The sequence below is a fragment of the Octopus sinensis genome, linkage group LG26 (genome assembly GCF_006345805.1).
Source record: "Octopus sinensis linkage group LG26, ASM634580v1, whole genome shotgun sequence".
Taxonomy (NCBI): Eukaryota; Metazoa; Mollusca; class Cephalopoda; order Octopoda; family Octopodidae; genus Octopus; species Octopus sinensis.
Genome location: NC_043022.1, coordinates 21,802,043 through 21,824,522, shown reverse-complemented (window position 1 = coordinate 21,824,522; position 22,480 = coordinate 21,802,043). Strand labels below are relative to the sequence as shown.

The following is a 22,480-nucleotide window of genomic DNA, read 5'->3' as shown; positions in this document are numbered from 1 at the left end:
GAAACTTGAGTAGGCATCTTCTATCATAGTCTTCCAAGTAGACCAAATTGTTTTGAGTAGAATTTGATGGGTAGAAACTGGTACAGATAACTCAGGCATGTGTGTGTGTGCGTGTGTGTGTGTGCACGCACATGTGTATTAAATATACATATAGGCGCAGGAGTGGCTGTGTGGTAAGTAGCCTGCTTACCAACCACACGGTTCCGGGTTCAGTCCCACTGCGTGGCACCTTGGGAAAGTGTCTTCTACTATAGCCTCGGGCCGACCAAAGCCTTGTGAGTGGATTTGGTAGATGGAAACTGAAAGAAGCCTGTCGTATATATATATATATATATATATATATATATATATATATATATATATATATATATATATATATATATATATATATATGTATATATATGTGTGTGTTTGTGTGTCTGTGTTTGTCCCTCCAACATCGCTTGACAGCCGATGCTGGTATGTTTACGTCACCATTACTTAGCGGTTCGGCAAAAGAGACCGATAGAATAAGTACTAGGCTTACAAAGTATAAGACCTGGGGTCGATTTGCTCAACTAAAAGGCGGTGCTCCAGCATGGCCGCAGTCAAATGAATGAAACAAGTAAAAAAAAAAAAAAAAGAGAATATATTAAATATTCAAGTATTATTTATTTTTATGGGTACACTGCTCCTGCATGCCATAAGGAACAACTAAAAGTGTTGGCATCAGGAAAGGCACCCAGCTATAAAATATTAACTTAAAAAAGATCCTACTCAACCCGGATCTGTTCAATTTGGCTCACAGATTTTTTAATTAATGTTTTTTAGGCAAACAGTTTCCCGGTTTCTATGGCGTATGTGTTCCCCCCAGCTGGACAGGACGCCAGTCCATCGCAGAGTTACTCAAGAAACAGGAAGAAAGGGTGAGAGAAAGTTGAGGCAAAAGAGTACAACAGGGGTTGCCACCCCCCACTGCCGGAGCCTCGTGGAGCTTTAGGTGTTTTCGCTCAACAAACACACACAACGCCCGGTCTGGGAATTGAAACCGCGATCCTCCGACTGCGAGTCCGCTGCCCTAACCACTGGGCGATTGAGCCTCCACATATTACACATTACTTTCTTAGAAAAAAGAAACATGTAATTCTGGGTTGCTTAGAGATGGTCACAACTAGAACACCACTGATCATAGGTTGACACGATCAGGACTGACCTTGGGCTAAACAACAACATTAAGGAGACAATTGTAAGACCAAAGAAAGATATACCAGTGTACACACACATACGCTTACACAGATCTTTAAATAACCATAACCTTACCTTTTCTTTCCTTTCCTTCTTTTTAACAACTTCTTTGCTTTTGACATTTATCTCCTCCTGCGGCCAAATAAAATATAGGGAATCAGTAGCCGTGACAATATTGACGAACACGATTATGGCAGTAGTGATGACAGAGGTGACGCATGATGAGAACAGTGATGGTGATCACGGTGATGACAGAAGACAGATGGTGATGATCGAAGACAGATGGTGATGATAGAAGACAGATGGTGATGATAGAAGACAGATGGTGATGATAGAAGACAGATGGTGATGATAGAAGACAGATGGTGACGAAGATGATGGTGGTGCTGCAGGTGAATGAGATGGTAAGGATGATGATGATGATGATGATGACAGTGTTTACAGAGGTGACAAGTGATAAGAGATGATGATAGTGATGGTGCTGGTAGGGGTGGTGTTAGAAGTGACTTGTGGTGATAGTAGTGGTGGTGATGGTAACAGAAATGATAACTGACGCTGGCATTGTTGGTAGAGATGATGTAGCCATGGTGATTAGGATGATGATGATGGTTGGGTAGCATCTGAGGAAGATTTAGGTGCAGTGTTTGACAGGTCAAGCAACCCCACAATGACTTCCTGTTTGTACCAGGCATAAAATCTTCTCTCTCATCTCTCAAATGTTCCCCCTATTTGGTCAAATGCACCTTTCCCAGTCTACCCAGCCCCTTATTTCATTCCTTTTTCTTGTACTGTCCTGTCTTGCAAGTTACTTGTCAATCCCACTAGTGCTGGTGGCATATAAAAAGCACTCAGCACATACTGTAAAGTTATTCTTTTGCTTGTTTCAGTCATTTGACTGTGGCCATGCTGGAGCACCGCCTTTAAAAGTTGTTAGCATTATAAAGGGCTTGCAGCTGTAAGAAACCATGCCAAAGTTGACGTGGGGCACAATGCAGACCTGTGACTCACTGGATCCTGTCAAACCATCAAATCCATGCTAGTAGGGGAAATAGATATTAAATGATGATTATGATGACGATGATGATGTGGGATGTATATGCATGGGAGGAATCAGTCGTGCAAATCCATCCAACAACCAGTGGAATAGAAAATGGATGCAAAATGAATGTTCACAATGATGGGTGATGCTAGTACTGATGATGATGGTTTTGGTGCTAATGCTGCTGCTGCTGTTGAGCGAACGGTCTTCGTCCCAGAGCTCGCAAGATAGGAGAAGTCCGAAACATGGTCCTTTGCTATTCGTAAGACCCGCAGAAGAGAAAGCAGGTCAACCTCCAACACCGAGAGCATCGACGGATGGATGAATGTGCATCCAGGCTCAGCGGTTGCGTAGGAAGTCGGGGACAAGAAACAGGAAGAAAGAGTGAGAGAAAGTTGGAGCAAAAGAGTACAACAGGGGTCTCCACCACTCCCTGCCGGAGCCTCGTGGCGCTTTAGGTGTTTTCGGTCAATAAACACACACAACACCTGGTCTGGGAATCGAAACTGCGATCCTCCGACTGCGAGTCTGCTGCCCTAACCATTGGGCCATTGTACCTCCACTGCTACTGCTGCTAATGATGATGCAGAATATTCAAAGCAGGTAAGTGCAAAAAAAAAAAAAAAAAAACTCACTTTGGTTTTCCGTCGCTTAGCAACAGAACATATTGAAAGGCAGAGTCGAGCACTTCGTGGTATCTCAGATACTGGAATTTCATATTCAAGCCATTGGTTCCAGCGGGGATTTAGAGAGTCAACACACTCAGTTTCTTTGGTTGGACACAATAGTTCAGTTCCATGGAAAAGACCAGTTTTCACATAAATCTAGAGAAAGAATGCAAGAAATATTTCTTAATACAAGATTCACAAGAGATCTTTAATCTTTCAGCACGCAGATTATTGTATCAAATGTAATGCTTTTTATTTACATTGCTTACAATTATTCATGCATTATTTTGTAACTTCGAGATTTCAGTGATGTGATTGCTTATTTTTAGAATGACATTGTAGGTAGGAGTAAGAGGCAGGATCTGGCCAGTTTGCACTTAAAACTTGAAGAATATCATGGCTGGATATGGCCAGTTTAAATGCTAAAGGGTTAAACTATGAATTAAATATGGAATACTTTGTGTAGTTCAAAGGATGTTTGGCTACTATTTTGAGAAAGTCTATAAGTTCTTTCCCTGCTTATGTACACTGTTTTATATATACAAAGTGCAATGGATAAATTGTCACCATTTTATATTTTTAATTTCGCATGTGCGCATTGCTTGTTTTTAATTTTATCAACTACAAAGTATAGTAGGGTCAGTCTGGCACCGTCTGTGAGAAAAATAGGACCATGACATAATTCACTCAGCCAGAAATTTGGAAATGACATGCTGTACTGCTTGGTTTTGCACCAGAAGCTCCAATACAAACATTTCAGAGTGTTTGGATGTCAATCTGAGGAAATGTACAGAGTGATCAAAATGAAACATCCAGTCAACATCATCATGTTTGAAGTGATCACTAGTGATGGCGATGTTATACCTCCATTCACCTTCCCACATGGTCTCAGACTCAATATGGAGGCCTACATCAAGTGCCTAAAGGAGGTAGTGCTGCCCTGTGTCAAGAGGGTGGTTGCTGGAAGACCCTATGTTTGGCAACAGGATTCTGCACCATGCCACACTTGCAGGGGAGCCCAGTCATGGCTGTCAGACAATTTCTGCGACCACACCACCCCTGACATCTGGTCACCTAATTCCCCAGACTGCAACCCTATTGATTATTATGTGTGGAGCGCAGTTGAGCAAGAGCCCAACAAAACTCCTTGTAACATCAAAGATGGACTGAAGGCAAGGATTATGGCAGCATTCACTAACTTAAACAAAGAGACCGTCCAGAAGAGTTGCAGGAGATTCTGAAGTCATCTGGAGGCTGTGGTTGAAACCAATGGTGATTTTATTGAATAAATTTACTCTTTAGTATTTCAAGATATTTTTATGTAATTTTGGTAAATATATCTGTTAAAATGGGATGTCAGAGTTATTCTCATTTTTGCATAATTTAGATGATGGTTTATTCACCGCACCCTGTATATTAAGCAGAGGCATGGCTGTAGTAAAAAACTTGCTTGGTAAGAAACATTTACACACATTCAATAATAATAAGCATTATTTTTACTTTGCGTTCCAAGAGAGTAGAAATCTGGGAAAAGGGAATTCAGTCAACGTTACTGATTCCCAGTATTTGACTGATACGTTTTTTATTGACCCCCACCCCACCAAAAAAAAGATAAAAGACATAATTGGCCATAACAGGATATGGACTAAAAACATAAAAGAATTTAACTGAATACAACAAGGAATAAAGTTCAATGCTCTAATCATTCTTCCAATCTATTGTCAATAACCCTTTCTACTATAGGCACAAAGGCCTGAAATTTCGTGGGAGGCAGTCGGTCGATTACATCATCCCTAATGTTCAAATGGTACTTATTTTATCAACCCCAAAAGCTTGAAAGGCAGAACTTACTCTACACCCATGTCATTATATTTATTAATGCAAGTAAAACTTCAAAGAAAAGAGGCGTCTGTATTTTACCTTGCCTTCTCCTTTCACATTGACATAAGTAGCACTGTTTATCTTGATGCGCAGTTTAGTTTTGATAGTCCAGATAGGAATAGTTTCTTGTTTCGTAATATCATTCAATGCTTGCACACCTGAAAGAAATGGGGGAAAAAGAAACAAAATATATATCATCATCATCATCATCATCGTTTAGCGTCCGCTTTCCATGCTGGCATGGGTTGGACGGTTCAACTGGGGTTTGGGAAGCCAGAAGGCAGCACCAGGCCCAGTCTGATCTGGCAATGTTTCTATGGCTGGATGCCCTTCCTAACGCCAACCACTCTGTGAGTGTAGTGGGTGCTTGTTACGTGCCAGACGAGGCTGGCAACGGCCATGATTGGATGGTGCTTTTTACGTGCCACCGGCACGGAAGCCATATATATATATATATATATATATTTAGGAAAACCAAATAATAAATATAATAATAAATGCCCTGATGCAATACCAGACAGTGGCTCTCATGGCTTCTGATCTTAACTGATTGGAAGTGTTATCTCAACCAGCTGAGAATATCAAAATAATAGACAATCATCATCATCATCATTCAACGTCCGTTATCCATGCTAGCATGGGTTGGATGATTTGACTGAGGACCGGCGAACCAGATGGCTGCACCAGGCTCCAATCTAATCTGGCAGAGTTTCTACAGCTGGATGCCCTTCCTAATGCCAACCACTCCGAGAGTGTAGTGAGTGCTTTTACATGTCACCGGCACGAGGGCCAGTCTGGCGGTACTGGCAACGGCCATGCTTGAAATGGTGTTTTTTACGTGCCACCTGCACAGGAAACAGTCCAGCGGCACTGGCAACGACCTTGCTCAAATGTTTTGTTCACGTGTCACTGGCACAAGTTCCAGTGTGGCGACGCTGGTAACGATCATGCTCAAATGGTGATCTTTACGTGCCACCAGCACGGAAGCCAGATAGTTTTAAAAAAAGGGCAGAAAGAAGGATGGGAAAGACAAAGAAAGCAAAAGACGCAGAAGAGAAAAAAAAAATATGCAAGACAAAATGAAATTCAAGAAGTTCGCTCACCTTTCTGTACATATGTTGGGATCCAAAAAATATTTTCAGGTATTGCCAAATAAACAGAATCTTTCGTCTGCAACATTAGTTGGGGTATTTTATCTCGGGCTATACATTCACGAATATACTGCAATAGAACGGCAAATAATGAGGTATCATCATCATCACTATCATCAATATAGTTAGATAAAGGCGTAGGAGTGGCTGTGTGGTAAGTATTTTGCTTACCAACCACATGGTTCTGGGTTCACTTCCACTGTGTGGCACCTTGGGCAAGTGTCTTCTACTATAGCCTCGGGCCGACCAAAGCCTTGTAAGTGGATTTGGTAGATGGAAACTGAAAGAAGCCCATCGTATATATGTGTAAATATATATATATATATGTATGTATGTATGTGTGTGTGTGCATACGTTTGTGTGTCTGTGTTTGTCCCCCCAACATCGGCAGAATTTGAACTCAGAACGTAACGGCAGATAAATTATGGCTACGCATTTCGCCCAGCATGCTAACGTTTCTGCCAGCTCACCACAGACAGATATACCCTTAATGTAATTCTTAAGTTGAATCAGCAGGATATAAATGTGACAAGGTTTGAATTTTGAATAACAAAATAACAAGTAGAGTCCAACTGACAAGATTCTAAACAGTTTCCATTTTCCCGGATCACGACAGGGTGAACACTAAAAGGAAATTTACTTTGGTGCCCTACCACTTTTGTTACCCCCACCATCTTACCCCAGTGTCGCTACCCATAGCACAGAAGAGAGAAAACTCAATAAGTACAGGAGCCTGACCAGCCAATATCAGTTTGTGCCAGTTACTGTCTAGGTGTCAGGTGCTCACAAAACCTGTACTACTGACAATCTGCGCAAAATTAGGGATAGCAGTGGCCTATCAGAGAAATGAGCCCCACGAGGTGGAGTGGCTACTGCAGTAAGTGTTGCTGGCCATTCACTGTGGCTTGGATTGACTCAACGCAATGGTATCATGCAGTGCAAGTGAACCCAGACCTCATGGTTGTGAAGCAAATAGCTTACCTACTAAGCCATACCTCTGTCCATAGATACACTAATATCTTAATAAAATACAGATGAGCCATAACTGGAGTGTCACTGATCATAGGTCAATTGGATCGGGACTGACTTGAGGCTAAACAACAACATAAACATCTCTGGTCACTGCTAACACTAACATCAGTGAATACATCACTTACAAAAATCATCATCATTGTTTGACCGTGGTCGAGACAATGGAATATACCATGTTACGCCAGACTTCACAGTCATAGCATTACTGAGGTCCTGTTGCTGGATGCCTGTATCCCTAGAGATTACATCAGGGTAGGAGAGTGTTCGCCCTCTGGTATCGCGAGCAGTTGGCTTCCAGAGGAGAAGAGCAGAAAAATAAATAATATCTTTGAACTTACCCTATATTGGCTGAGGGAATACTCTTCCAGCAAGTATTGGTTACAGCCACACACTTTCAGCACATAAGCATTGGTATACTGCTGGATGCAGGACTGCTGCTGGTCAGCTGTTAGCTGCATGCTGCGTGTTCGCCTGCGAATTGCTTCTGCAATCACGAGCTGTGGAGTAGCCGTGTGTAGAACTTTGACGGAATACTTCTGCCGGTCATCATTGTCGGATAAAACCCAAATGCATACTATCACATAGTTGGACTCTGGAGATGTGAGAGAAAAACGAAATAAAAGAATGTGTGAGTGAGTAAGTGAGACACAAATGTAAAAGAAAAATTAAACAGAACTAACATTAATTTAGACATGAATAAAGAAGAAAAAATTATATTAAATGTTAAAAACTGAAGTTAAAGTCAATATTAACACTTTTGCATTTAAACTAGCCATTTCTGGCCCAAATATTCATCCTGCTTTATGGTCAAACTGGCCAGATCTGGCCTTTCACACCTACCCAACATTTGTCATTCTAAATATAGTCATGTCGTTGAAATCTGAAAACTACAAGATAGTGCATGATTAATTCAAAACAATGTAAATATAAAAATAATACATTTGACAGAATAATCTGAATGCTAAAGGGTTAGAGTAGAAAAATATTAAAAAAGAAAAAAAAACAAACAAAAAGGCATGAAATGAAACTGGATATAATAAACAGTAGCATCCGCAAGCAGGTTGAAGAAATTACATAGTTGGATTCTGAAACCAGAGAAAAACAGAGAAGCAAGAAAAAATTTACCTTTTTATATTCTTTTTAAATTGAATTTAATATATCCAGGCCATTTCTAAATTTTAATTTATTCATTGTTTTTGTTTTCAAATTAAATTTACTTCAAATATGAATAAGAAAAAAGTCCTTATGCAAACTGCGGTCATCAAATCCAACACAGTCCAGTACTCTTTTACTTGTTTTAGTCATTTGACTGTGGCCATGCTGGAGCACCGCCTTTAGTTGAGCAAATCAACCCCAGGACGTATTCTTTGGAAGCCTAGTACTTATTCTATCGGTCTTTTTGCTGAACCGCTAAGTTACGGGGTCGTAAACACACCAGCATCGGTTGTCAAGCGATGTTGGGAGGACAAACGCAGACACACAAACATATACACACACATACATATACATATATACAACGGGCTTCTTTCAGTTTCCGTCTACCAAATCCACTCGCAAGGCTTTGGTCGACCCGAGGCTATAGTAGAAGACACTTGCCCAAGGTGCCACGCAGTGGGACTGAACCCGGGAGCATGTGGTTGGTAAGCAAGCTACTGACCACACAGCCACTCCTATGCCTAGGGTATCATTTGTATTTCATTTAATGACCAGGTTGAATAAAACTAATAAGTATCATGCAGATCAATTCCAAGTTGAGAAAATATAGTAAGACAAAGAAGAGATGGGGAGAGAGAGAAAGAGAAACTTTAAAAAATTGTCAAATTAAATATTAAACTGAATTAAAGTATAAAATTTATTAAGAAAATCAATTAACCACCAAATAATACATGGTAACATTTGATACTTGTTTGTTTGTTTGTACCTTCTCAAGCCATGCCTGGCTCATAAGGGCCGGCTTCCTGGTTTCCTTGGCGTATAGGTTCCCCACCTGGACGGGACGCCGGTCCGTCGCAGGTGAGCAGCAAGATGCAGGAGGAAAGAGTGAGAGAAAGTTGTGGCAAAAGAGTCAGCAGAAGTTCGCCATTACCTTCTGCCGGAGCCGCGTGGAGCTTAGGTGCTTCACTCATAAACACACACACACACATTGCCCGGTCTGAGATTCGAACCTGCGATCCCTCGACCGTGAATCTGCTGCTCTAACCACTAGGCCATGTGCCTCCACACATTTGATACTGAAAAGCAGAATATTGAAAGGATGGTCAAAGACCAACTGTATTCAGAGATACAAGAAAGAAATTAAATTCAGATGAGAAAAAGAAGAAAAACATCAAATCTGACAAAATATATTTTTAAAATCAAGAAAATTACTGAATCAGAATGAAGAACAGTAACTGTGACATAATCATAAATGTACAGTGAAAGACAGTGATGCCTTTATTCTTTCATTGATTCTTTTTATGTTTATTTTTCTACGCTGGCGTGGGGAGAACAGAGAGCTACTGAAGCAGTATTTTAAGACTGAAGGACTTTCCTGTCCCCAGCCCTTATCTGTTCTACAAGATATCTTTATTCCATATGAATATGTATATATATATATATATGTGTGTGTACAAGTAGAATTTCACTTAGAAATTCTTTTACACATCCAGCAACAAACCTAGCGAAACATGGCTGTTTCCTGCACCAGCTTCACATAGCAGCCCCAGCCCATCCGAAGTGCCTTGGATCACAGGACGACCTACTGTGCTTATCTTGGATTGTAGCGCGACCTGCTGTGCTTGAGGAGACCTATTGAGTCAAGTACATCAACATCATAAATCAAATGGAAATTGTAGTTGATACCTGTGCCAGTGGCATGTAAAAAGCACCACCCGTATATGGCCAATGCTAGCGCCGCCCTAACTGGCTTCTGTGCCGGTGGCATGTAAAAAGTACACACTACACTCACGGAATGGTTGGCATTAGGATGGGCATCCAGCTGTAGAAACACTGCCAGATCAGACTGGAGCCTGGTGCAGCCTTCTGGCTTCCCAGACCCCAGTCGAACCATCCAACCCATGCTAGCATGGAAAACAGACGTTAAACGATGATGATGATATATACCATTCTTTCAAGCAATTTTCACAAATCAATGCCTTTATTTCAATTTTTTTTAATTCCAAGTCAGACCAGGTTTTCTCTGATAGATAGGCCTCTTGATCAGGACAGATTTCCCTATTTTTGAGGGCAATTTATAATGTCTCAATAAACAATGCTTTTGTTTTTTCCATTTGGTGTATAGATGTAAAGATTCTTCTTAGCTTGCTCATGATGCTTTGTGAAGGTCTTTTGACTATTGCCTTAATGAAATTCCTTGCACACATACATACACACACACAAACATTATATATATATATATATATATATATATATATATGTATGTATGTATGTATGAATATATATATATATATATCTGTAAATTAATATGTGACAATTATTCAATAGCCAAGATAAAACTCTGAGTATCGGATGCCAAGGTGGAAATCCACAACACCATCTCTTTGAATAATTGGCTACCGAATAATTGTCACATATTATTTTACAGATGAATTTCCTCTATTTCCTCTATTTCTTTCTTTTGTTATCTTACCGTTTTTACCAATATATATATATTATCTTTTGCTCTTTTACTTGTTTCAGTCATTTGACTGTGACCATGCTGGAGCACCGCCTTTAATCAAGCAAATCGACCCCAGGACTTATTCTTTGGAAGCCTAGTACTTATTCTATCGGTCTCTTTTGCCGAGCCGCTAAGTTACGGGGACATAAACACACCAGCATCAGTTGCCAAGCGATGTTAGTGGGGACAAGAAGTTTTTCACTAAAAATACTGATATGATAATTTTCTACACTATCTGAAAGTTATTTCCAGAAACCTTCATTAATAAATATCCATTTTTCAAAAAAAGTTGCAGGAAAACAAATTCAGCAGGAAACATTTCTGTAGTCATAACCTAAATTTATTGAGTGAATGAGTACTATTCAAAAATAAGGGTTTCAAAAGAAAATTGGATGTAGCATACTAGAAAAATTAACAATAACTAGAATTCATTTAGCAAGCAGCAGAAAACACCCAGAGAGCAGAGAGAGCAGTCTATTTGCTCGTATATATAATACGGTATATTGTATGTACAGTTAGATGTATGACTGTTGAGATTAGAGAGCTCTATGTACATTAACACCATCCAAACTGCTGGATGTATATATGAACACACACACACACACATACACACAGATCTACATTCATGCAAAGGTGAGTGTTCACTGCATCTCTAAGTCTCCCTGTATCTATATGAATGCACAGAGAATATATTTCTTTTTCTCTTATTTAAAAACCCAAACAAACACACATGCATGTAGTAGTTTTTGCAAAAGAAAATAATGTATGCTTTTCGTTTCTTTTTCTTTTGCATGAGCAGGAAAGAAGATAATCAATAACAGCAACATGCTGAGAAGTTGTAGGCAAGACGACAATTCCTAACCAAAAAAAAAAAAATATGTGCATGTTAAATCTGAAGATCAGTTTAGGGTTGTAAGAAGTGAGGAGAACAAAGAGGAAAGAAAGCGAAAAGACAGAGGGAGAGAGTGAGATGCAATGCCACTAGCCACATCCAAACTGAAGGATGAATGGACAAATGAGAAAGAGACTGTGGTTTATGTGTAGGGGTGAGCAAGCTAAGGTCAATGAGGAACTGATGAGAGACAGAGCAAGATAAAAAGATTTCAATCAAGGTAGGAAGCTAACAAAGCTGTAAAAGTACACTGAAGATGTCGGAAGCAGATGCAGTATAGATCAGCGTAAGGCAGCATCAGAAATCAACAGAAGACAGACAGGATTGAAGGGTTGTGGTTAAAAGGGTATTGATCCTGAAGATGGCAGCAGCATCATCATCAAGGATGGACATTTCAGAGCAGCAGGTTCAGTTTACTAACACATTGGAGTTAGGGAGTTAGTTAGGTAGCCAGTGGGATGAGACGGTTCTGGAAATGGTTGTTGCAATTTCTTTTTTTTTTTTTTTTTTTGTGTAGTAATGAAGAGTCCATCATGTCCATACCTTGGTACTGGAGGAGAGTCTCACTGACATCAAGCGAAGACAAAAAAATTGTTCTGCTGCATTCATTGCACTGTTTCAATTGAGGTGGACGATTCTGGAGGACAAAGAAAGAAGGTTGCTCGCGCCAGTTGACCTGTTAAAGATGAAGCTGTTACTGCAAGGCCACTGGGGGAAAAAATACTGATTTCCAAGATAAAACATCAAATTATATTATCTTTACCCATTACTTTGGAAATATAAAGCAATAAAAAAAAAGAGACGGGTGGGGGGCAGCAACTTGAAGGACTTGACATCCCGCCTCATATAAACAGGGTGTTTGAGCTAAATTTGACAGTCTGCATACAAAGAAAATAAAACTGAATATCTCATCAAGTATTTTAAAAACTCAAAAAATATCAACTAGATTATGGTTGGGAGATAACAATTTTCTTAAAGTAGCCACCCTCAGCTTCCACCGTGACCTCAAGACAGCTCTGGAACCTGGTGCATGCATTCTTCACTGTGTCCCCTGGAAAGATCTTTGAACGCCTCCTTAATTTTGACCACTAGCTTGGCCTTGGTGTTGCAGACAGTAGTTGGTGTCCTCTTCAGCTGTGCTCCACATATAGTAATCCACGGGATTACAATCTGGGGGAGTTGGAAGCCAGAAATTGGAGCTAATGATGATGATGTTGAAATTCGCTGACAACCACTTCTGCCTCTTTCCAAAAGTATGGCAAGGAGCCAAATCCTGTTGCCATACATATGGCCATCCAGCAGCAACCCCTTCCGGTTAGAATTTGACCAGTCTACAGCAGCTTCACACAGCCTTCTGAACTGAGCCTAAGGCCCTCTTCAAAGATGTGGGATGAATTCCAATGTGCAGATATAGTCAGAATGCCTGCTGGCCTTAACTTCATAATCTCCATTGCAGCTGTTCATGTTACATCTTACAGCCTTTTCGATGTTCTCAGAGCATTGACCAGTAGTCATGATGCCAGCATTTTGATTCCCAGTGCAAATCATCAAGATACAGGTAACTATTTTCAAATATTCAGATGGCCTCCAATCCTCTATGTCAGCTAACTCAACTACAATTTTTATCTTTATGCTCTCCAACACCGCACAGAGTTCACCAATACATCAAGCTGTTTCTGAAAAAAGGAGACATAGAAAAAAAACAATCAAATTTAGCTTAAACACCCTGTGTGTATGTGTGTGTGTGTAGTTTTTAGTCACAAGAAAAAGGGCTGCCTTTGTGACTGCTTTTTTTACCCCTTACTCCTCTCCTCTTTTCAGGGGGTTTTCTCCCAGCAAGTAAAGACTTGCTGAAAGGGAAAGGAAAAAACTGGTAACCTGGCCCCAAATGTCTGCAACAGAATGTATCCTGCTAGTAGCATGTAAAGGGACAAGTGGTATGTTAAACGAGGTGATTGTGTAAGTCTAGCATCCAAATTGCACAAGCAGACATGGAGGCATTTTAACAAGGCCAGAAAATACAAACTCTGGCAGTGGGAGTTCCATCCTCAAATTAGATCAATAAAGTCCATTTTCTTCATTTCATAAAGGAAAAAAATAACAAAAACAAATAAGGTACTGGAAATCTGAGTGACCAGTAAAAGTATCACTGTATTAAGATCATACTGGTCTCTGTTTGAGAGAAACAGGGATAGGGGAGACACGGAAGCAGATAGTATAATAAATATCTACACACAGATAAAGACATCTACAAGAATAAGAAAAGACAACAATTAAAAGTACAGATTCTATCTTAATACAACACAACCACAACATTCACATAACTAAAAAAAATTATACATAATTAGTACAGAGTCTATAGTAAATTGAATCTTTTAGTTAGAGGAGCAAAGACAGTATCTGTGATCCTTTGTACGGCCACCAAGACTGATGAGAGAATGTTAATTCTCAAACTGGAGACTTTAAATATTTGCTAAAGGGTGAGTTCCATTAGAAGGACAGGAATGGGTGGAAAGTGCGTAATATACAGCATTGGGGGGTATGGTGGTAGGGTGGTAGGTAAGGAGAAAAGGGAAGTGGGTAAGGGTAAGGCGGGTATGGAAAGAGAGGGTGGATGAGTGGTCAACAGACTGGGTACAGGTGAGGATGGTTTGAATAACAGTGGGGGAGGGAATCGCCACTGGATGAAGTGGCGATCCATGAGTTGGGACTATGTTTTAAAGTCATGGTTCTCGTTACAGAGCCAAGAGAAGAGAAATTGCAAGTAAGGGATGAACACTTTGGTGTAGGAAGGGTAGGAGGAGGAGGAGGAGAAGTTGAGGTAGGAGTCTGTAAGCTTGGAGTGGATGGAAGTGATAGAGGAATGGTTGATGGCCATGGAAATATCAAGTTAATAGCAATGCTGGAGACAGAGTAAAAGCATTCAAGAGCAGGGTGGACAGAGTGGACGAAAGAGAGGAAGGAGTCACGTTGTTTGCTGGAGAGAAAAACTGGTATACCGCGAGGCATCATGGGAATTTTGTTCATTGAGTGCAGGCAAAGCATTATAGAAAAGAGCATGCAGGTTGCACAAAGTCTCGGACATCAAGTCAAACCGACATTATAAATATTTCTGTAACCAAACATTTATTCCATACTCTTTACTCTTTTACTCTTTTACTTGTTTCAGTCATTTGACTGTGGCCATGCTGGAGCACCGCCTTTAGTCGAGCAAATCGACCCCGGGACTTATTCTTTGTAAGCCTAGTACTTATTCTATCGCTCTCTTTTGCCGAACCGCTAAGTGACGGCGACGTAAACACACTAGCATCGGTTGTCAAGCAATGCTAGGGGGACAAACAAAGACACACAAACACATACATACATATATATATATATATATATATATATACATATATATGACGGGCTTCTTTCAGTTTCCGTCTACCAAATCCACTCAGAAGGCTTTGGTCGGCCCGAGGCTATAGTAGAAGACGGAACCATGTGGTTGGTAAGCAAGCTATTTACCATACAGCCACTCCTACGCCTATACTATATATAAAGTTAAGCAATATATGTAATAATATTACAGATCATTCACTTCCTCAGACATCCTGACTTGAAACACAATCAACTTAAGAAATAAACTTGTGATGGAGGATAAACTTATTTCACTTCATGGGGGTGTTAACAGCATGCAAATATACCAAATGGATATAATCCTTCATCAACGAACCTCCTAGCAGATTAAATGTCAGATATGATTTAAGTCAATTACTCAAAGTAAAAATAAAATCAGTTAAATACTTCTTATAGTTCAAAATATATTCTTGCTCAGCTACACTTATGTCATAATTGCGAGCTGCTAAGTAACATAGGACAAATAGCATAAACCCAGACAGGAACGGTTTTGATAGTAAGAATAAATAAAACATCTAAAAATAAAGAATGCTGTACATTAATTACTAATATGTTGAACTTTCTCATTCTTTATTGCTCTCACTTTCACTCTTTCTTTTTATATCTGTATCATCATCATCATCGTTTAACGCCCGTTTTCCATGCTAGCATGGGTTGGACGGTTCAACCGGGATCTGGGAAGCCAGAAGGCTGCACCAGGCCCCAGTCTGATCTGGCAGTGTTTCTACAGCTGGATGCCCTTCCTAACGCCAACCACTCTGTGAGTGTAGTGGGTGCTTTTTACGTGCCAGGCGAGGCTGGCAACGGCCACGATCGGATTGGTGATTTTCATGTGCCACCGGCACGGAAGCCAATCAAGGTGGCGCTGGAATTGGCCACGTTCGGATGGTGCTTTTTACGTGCCACCGGCACAGGGATCACAACTACAATTTCGATTGATTTTTGATGTTGATGTACTTGACTCAATAGGTCTCCTCAAGCACAGGGTCGAAACTGTGTTTCTTTACTTGGCACCTGCACAGGAGTCAGTCCAGCAGCACTGGCAACTGCCGGGTGCCATTCATAGGATTGGTTCAATTTCGATTTATACATAGATATATATATGTACACACACACACACACACACACACACACACAAACTCAAAAAGATGAAAGAATTGAAAAATTAAAATTGAAGAACTCTTTTGGAATACTTATAAATTTGAATAAGGCAGGGAATCTTTACAACCTAAAAATTGAGGATTATAAAAGCATGATTCTTAAGGACCACCTCAAAGGAATATTCATAAGGAATGCCAGAGTATAGTGTGTAAACTTGGGATGGAGAATCGTACAGAGCCTACTACACCTAAATTTCTTAAAATTAATTTGAAAGATCACAAACCAAATTTTGTTAGGATTGATTTGTTCCTTTCGACTGAATAGAGGTAGTGTAAGCAAGTAGATTTTAGACAGAGTTATTTCTGAACTTATAACTAAGGCGAAATGAGACTTATGGTCAAATACAACTAATGTTATAGATTGATTTTTGAAAAAATTACACCATAAGAAGAATTGCAAATTTATTCAAGTAAATATTAACAGCTACTATTCTAGTGTCACCACTATACTTTTAGATAAATCTCGAATCTTTGCTTTTAAGAACTCAAAATTATCTAGGAGAAATATATAATTCTTACTGCTAGAAGAAAACTTATTAACTTCACTAGGAAGTTCTGGAATAGGAAAGATAGGTTAAAAAAATTATGTGATCATGGGTTCAAGTGATTCAATACAGATTACAGACTTAATAGATATTTATATTTTGAGTAGATTAAAAATGATTTTCTAGATATTGTGAGCAGTATGTCTTGGGATGATGCACTATTCATTTTCTGGGACTCCAACGCTGTGGAAATTGAAAGGATTGGTAAAAGACTTGGAAATATCTTTAAAAAATTTAAAATACAGATTTATCCATAGCCATTGAGGATGAACATAGGCTGATCTATTTCCTCAATGTCATGCTTAAGCTAAATACAGGTCCATATAGAACATATCATAAGCCAAATGGAAACCTCAACAACATGGATAGAAAATCCAGTCATCCAAGGGCTGTTATGAATTCTATTATCAATAGTGCTTCCTCCAGAATTTCTAATTTATCAGCTAACAAAGAAATTTCTAACCAAAACGTAGACTTCTTTAACAGTGCACTTAGGAAAGCAGGATATAAGAAAACTATTCAATATATCCCATCAGAATTTTCTGAAAACCTTAAATGCTTGGAGACAGCAACGAATCCTACTAAGTTTCATCAGAGATGTAGGAAAATATATCAACCAATATTAAAATAACTGGATGAGTGGGATATGGCCTAGTCATCCATATGGTTAATCATGTCATCCAGGAAGGGGTCATACACAATGATTTGTGCAGGTAGAAATTTCAGAGGGGCAGTGGAATTACAGAAAGATACACAGGAAAAATAGACTTAGTATGTGCAGGAACAATAAACATTAAGAATACACAAGAAATAGATTTTCTCAAAAGGAATGGTTCTAGGGAAAGGGTTCCACTGTTACCTAGATGATCTAATCTGCAGTGGAAGAGGATGTTCTGAAAGTATAGTTACTATAAGAATAGGATACAGAATGTTCAGAGAGCTTTTACATCTATTGGAAACAAAAGGTCTGTCTCAGAGTAAAGTAGATTGTACAATGCTTGTACATGAACACCAATGCTACATTACAGTTGCTGTTGTTGTTATCATATTTCATGGTCTTGAACTAATCAAAAATAAAAATGTAAGAAAAAAGGAGTCCCTAATCCAGCCACGAAGAAGAAGAAACATAATAGGAAAATCTGATATTGTTTGAGACAGATCTAGCTGGTTCCCTTGAACATTTCCTAACCCAGGGTGAGTAATGGGTCCATCACTTTGAGCCTGAGACAAAGAGACAATCCATGCAGTGGAAACTGCCCTTCCTCACTTGCTCCAAAGAAGATCAAGGTTATTTCATCTGCAAGGAAGGTGACGACCTCAGTTTTTGGGATGCAAAAGGCATTGTGTTTGTTGACTATCTTCAAAAGTGCCATACTATCAATAGAGAATACTATATCAACTTTCTAAGGCAGTTACAAAAGGTTATCAAGAGCAAATACCTTGGAAAACTGATGAAAGGGGTCTTGTTTCATCAGGACAATGCTTCAGCACACAAGTCCTTGCTTTCAATGGTTACTGTGCATGACTGTGGCTTTGAACTGGTTGATCACCCTCCCTTTTCTCTTGGCTGAGAACCAGTATCACACCGATGATGATGTGGCATCTACTGTTGATGATTTTTTATCAGCAACAGGATGAAAGCTTCTTCACTGATGGGGTCCAAGCACTTCAACATTGATGGAAGAAGGGCTTGGACCACAAGGAGGACTATGGATAGTGAAGATGCCGACGACCGCTCAGTTCTAAGTCTCTCTTGACCAGAAATGGCCTGAACCCTGTGTATGAACACCCACGCTGTTCATAACTCCATGTCCCCCTACATGGCCTTGCTTTCTGAGGTAAAAAAAAAAAAATTAAATTAAAATGTTGAAAAATAAACCTCATTTGGTTACATTCCATGAGAGTATCTTGATCCACATCTGAACTTTTCAGCCAACCTCATAATTTCCATGACACGTGATGCATTTGTGTCATCATAAAAACCCAACCCTTGAAACTTCCTCCAAAAGAAATTCAGGTGTGCACTGATGTACCCACTTCTTCACAGACACTAATAGCCTACCTCAGTCACCGAATCATTGTCCTTGAAGATTGTACTTCATTGTCTTGAATAGGAAGTCAGAAGGCACCACATCTAGGTTGTATATTAATTGGAGGAACTACCAGCCAGCACAATTTTCTACCCATCTGACTTGTTGCCTAAGTTGTGTGTGATTGTGCATGGTTATGGTGAATGCAGGTTATTTTCAGAGTCTTCTTTGGTCTCTTCCTCCAAATAGCTCCTTTAACCCTTTAGCATTCAGATTATTCTGTCAAATGTAATGCTTATTTATCACATTGTTTTGAATTGATAAACTATTATCTTGTAGCTTTGAAACTTCAGTGATGTGATTGCTTATTCTTTCAATGATGTTGTAGGATAAGTGTGAGAGGCTGAATCTAGTCAGTTTGCATGTAAAGCAGGTAGAATATTTTAGGCCGGATATGGCCAGTTTAAATGCTAAAGGGTTAAGTTTTTTGAGCACCTGTGTCCCACATATTGGTCATGGTACAACCATGTTCCAGAAAAATCAAGGAGAATGACACCTTTGTCATCTCCCAAGCAGTCACCATGACGTCCTGTGCCAATCGCTGGCTCAAGAATTTCTTAGGCCTTTGAGAAAAGATGTGACACCTTCATTTATGGATTACTCTTTTACTTGTTTCAGTCATTTGACTGTGGCCATGCTGGAGCACCACCTTTTGTCAAGCATATCGACCCCAGGACTTATTCTTTGCAAGCCTAGTACTTATTCTATCACTCTCTTTTGCTGAACTGCTAAGTTACGGGGACGTAAACACACCAGCATCGGTTGTCAAGCGATGTTGGGGGGGGGGGCAACAAACACAGACACACATACATATATATACGTATACATATATAAGACGGGCTTCTTTCAGTTTCCGTCTACCAAATCCATTCACAAGGCTTTGGTCAGCCCAAGGCTATAGTAGAAGACACTTGCCCAAGGTGCCACGCAGTGGGACTGAACCCGGAACTATGTGGTTGGTAAGCAAGCTACTTACCACACAGCCACTCCTATGTTATAAAGATAAACCCCCTGTTGATGGATTGGCAAAAAATTGCATCTTCCTTGGCTTCAAATACTCCCAGCAGAACAAAAGACCACCCTTCACTCCTTCAAACCAGGTGTCAGCTGCTAAGGTACTCACTTTGCACATACTTTCTGATACCCAAAGTCTTCAACCATCTTCTGCAATTCATTGTGACCACAGTTCAGTTGTGCAGCAAACACATGGATTCTGGCTCATGTCTGCACAAATCAGTTAATACAGTTACTGGCAATCTGTATTGGTGGCCGTAGTTGATGGTCTGCCACTGTGTGGTTCATCTTCAATGCTGGCTTCACCTTTTTTAAACTACTTCATCCATCTGTGCACATTACTTTTGTCAATAATGTTATCTCTGTAAATAACCTGTAGCCTTCTGTGTATGTGAGATACACAAGGGGGTGCTAAAAAGTTCCTAGCTTTGGGTAAAAGAAAATACAGGAGGATCAAGGGATCTTTTCAGTTTGAATGGCAGTTTTTTCTAGCGGTGTCATATGAAATTGTCACCCATAATTATGACCCTAGTATCGATCTATTGCATTTCAATCTGTTGTAGGGTTAGGGTTAGTTAGGGTTAGGGATGGGGGGAAGGGTATCGTTTTTTCTTCACAAATGTAAATAAACCCAATCTGTTTCTTAAACGAGGGACATATTCATACGGCACAGAATGTTTTTTACCTCAATGGACATCAGTGATTGTTTGAAATTGCAGAAATTGAAAAAAAAAAAAACCAAATATCTTACAAACTATAAAATTTTCTCAATAAAGCCAAGAGAAAAAGATGTTTTATAAACACATTCTACCAGTATACAAAGTTTAAAAGTGTTTAGTTACATGGAAATTATTTTTAAAAACTGCCATTCAAACCGAAAACATCTAAATCAGTTAATTGTAATTTCATTCAACATATTCCCCTCTCAAATTCACACACTTATTGCAGTAGCCCTTCAGATTTCCTAAGTCCTGTAAAAGAACTTGGAAGGCTGGCCACCAATCAGGCCTTTTGCAATACCCTTAAAACCAGGAACTCTGAGCACCCTCTCATAGTTTGAACCCCTTCCTCAATCAAAAACTCAATGACAACACGTTGTTTTAGCTTGAAACTCATTATTTGCCTGAAATGAAGAACAGTAGAGGATTATCCAACCATCCTACCAACATGTACAACTACCCTTTTACTTGTTTCAGTCATTTGACTGTGGCCATGCTGGAGCACCGCCTTTAGTCGAGCAAATCGACCCCAGGACTTATTCTTTATAAGCCTAGTATTTATTCTATCGGTCGCTTTTGCCGAACTGCTAAGTAACGGTGACGTAAACACACTACCATCGGTTGTCAAGCGATATTGGGGGGACAAACACAGACACACACATATATATACATATATACGACAGGCTTCTTTCAGTTTCCGTCTCCCAAATCCACTCACAAGGCTTTGGTCGACCCGAGGCTATAGTAGAAGACACTTGCCCAAGGTGCCACGCAGTTTGACTGAACCTGGAACCATGTGGTTGGTTAACAAGCTACTTACCACACAGCCACTCCTACACCTATGTTAATAAAAACAGTATGCCCATTTTTGCATTACTTTTGGGATAACTCTCATACAATAATGAGATGTAAATTGATTTCCCTTAACGAACCTGTTGAATGTTAGACACAAGTAAATACTTGTAAGAAATAAGCAGCTTTATGGTAATTGTCATTTAGATGGGTGGAGGCACAATGGCCCAGTGGTTAGGGCAGCGGACTCACAGTTGTAGGATCGCGGTTTCAATTCCCAGACCGGGTGTTGTGAGTGTTTATTGAGTGAAAACACCTAAAGCTCCACGAGGCTCCAGCAGGGGGTGGTGGCAATCCCTGCTGTACTCTTTCACCACAACTTTCTCTCACCCTTTCTTCTGTTGGCCTGCTTACTTAGCCAGCGGGGTGGCGTCATTTAAAGGCTAAAACAATGCAAAGTGTATTGTGACCAGCGATGTGTAGCAACATCTTAGATTGATGTGTGCTTGGATAAGTACAATTAGTATTATTACTATAGTTCACTACGTTTTAAATTTGTTTAGAGGCCATTTGGTATTTTTTGATTTTAGAATGAATTTGAAGCCCTTGAAAGAAGTACTCAAAATTTTAACCTTAAAAACTGGTTCCAAAAATTTCAACTTTTACATGAGTGTACAAGGGGGTGCTGGAAAGTTCCTGGCTTTGGGTAATAGAAAAGACAGGAGGATCATTTAATTATGATTTTATTTATCATATTCCTCTCTCAAATTCACACACTTATTGCAGCAGTCCTTCAGCTTTTCTAAAGCCCTGTAAAGCAATTCAGGAGGTTGGGCCTCAAACTAGGCCTTTCACAATACCTTTAAAACCAGGAACTTTTCAGCACACCCTATTGTATAAAGTAGCTATTTGTGCTTAAAGCAATGTTGTTACTTAATTACATAACTATAAAACAGATACACTCAAAAAAGATCATGAAAAAGATGTTAGTAATAAAAATCAAATGTTAATAGTAACAGACATGGACATACAAATATCACAAACCAATCAAATTCAACATAAAAGGTTGGGAAAATAATCAACATGCTCCACAACAAACCCCAAAGCTATTTGTGAACCAACAACACTTACAAAAGATTCAATTTCGTGATTAAAAAAAAAAAGGGTTCAACCCTTCTGCAGATAATATAATGTCCAAGTCAAATGAAAAATTGGA

General features: G+C 39.6%; 1 protein-coding gene across 1 annotated transcript in view; it reads right to left on the bottom strand.

The window, feature by feature from the left end:
- LOC115224776 (phosphatidylinositol 4,5-bisphosphate 3-kinase catalytic subunit alpha isoform-like) overlaps positions 1-22,480 on the bottom strand; it is a 78,080-nt gene that overhangs the window by 28,571 nt on the left and 27,029 nt on the right. The window contains 5 exon segments of the mRNA XM_029795686.2: positions 1,300-1,356; positions 2,899-3,087; positions 4,852-4,970; positions 5,916-6,033; positions 7,334-7,587. Coding sequence (XP_029651546.1) covers positions 1,300-1,356; positions 2,899-3,087; positions 4,852-4,970; positions 5,916-6,033; positions 7,334-7,587 — 737 coding nt within the window.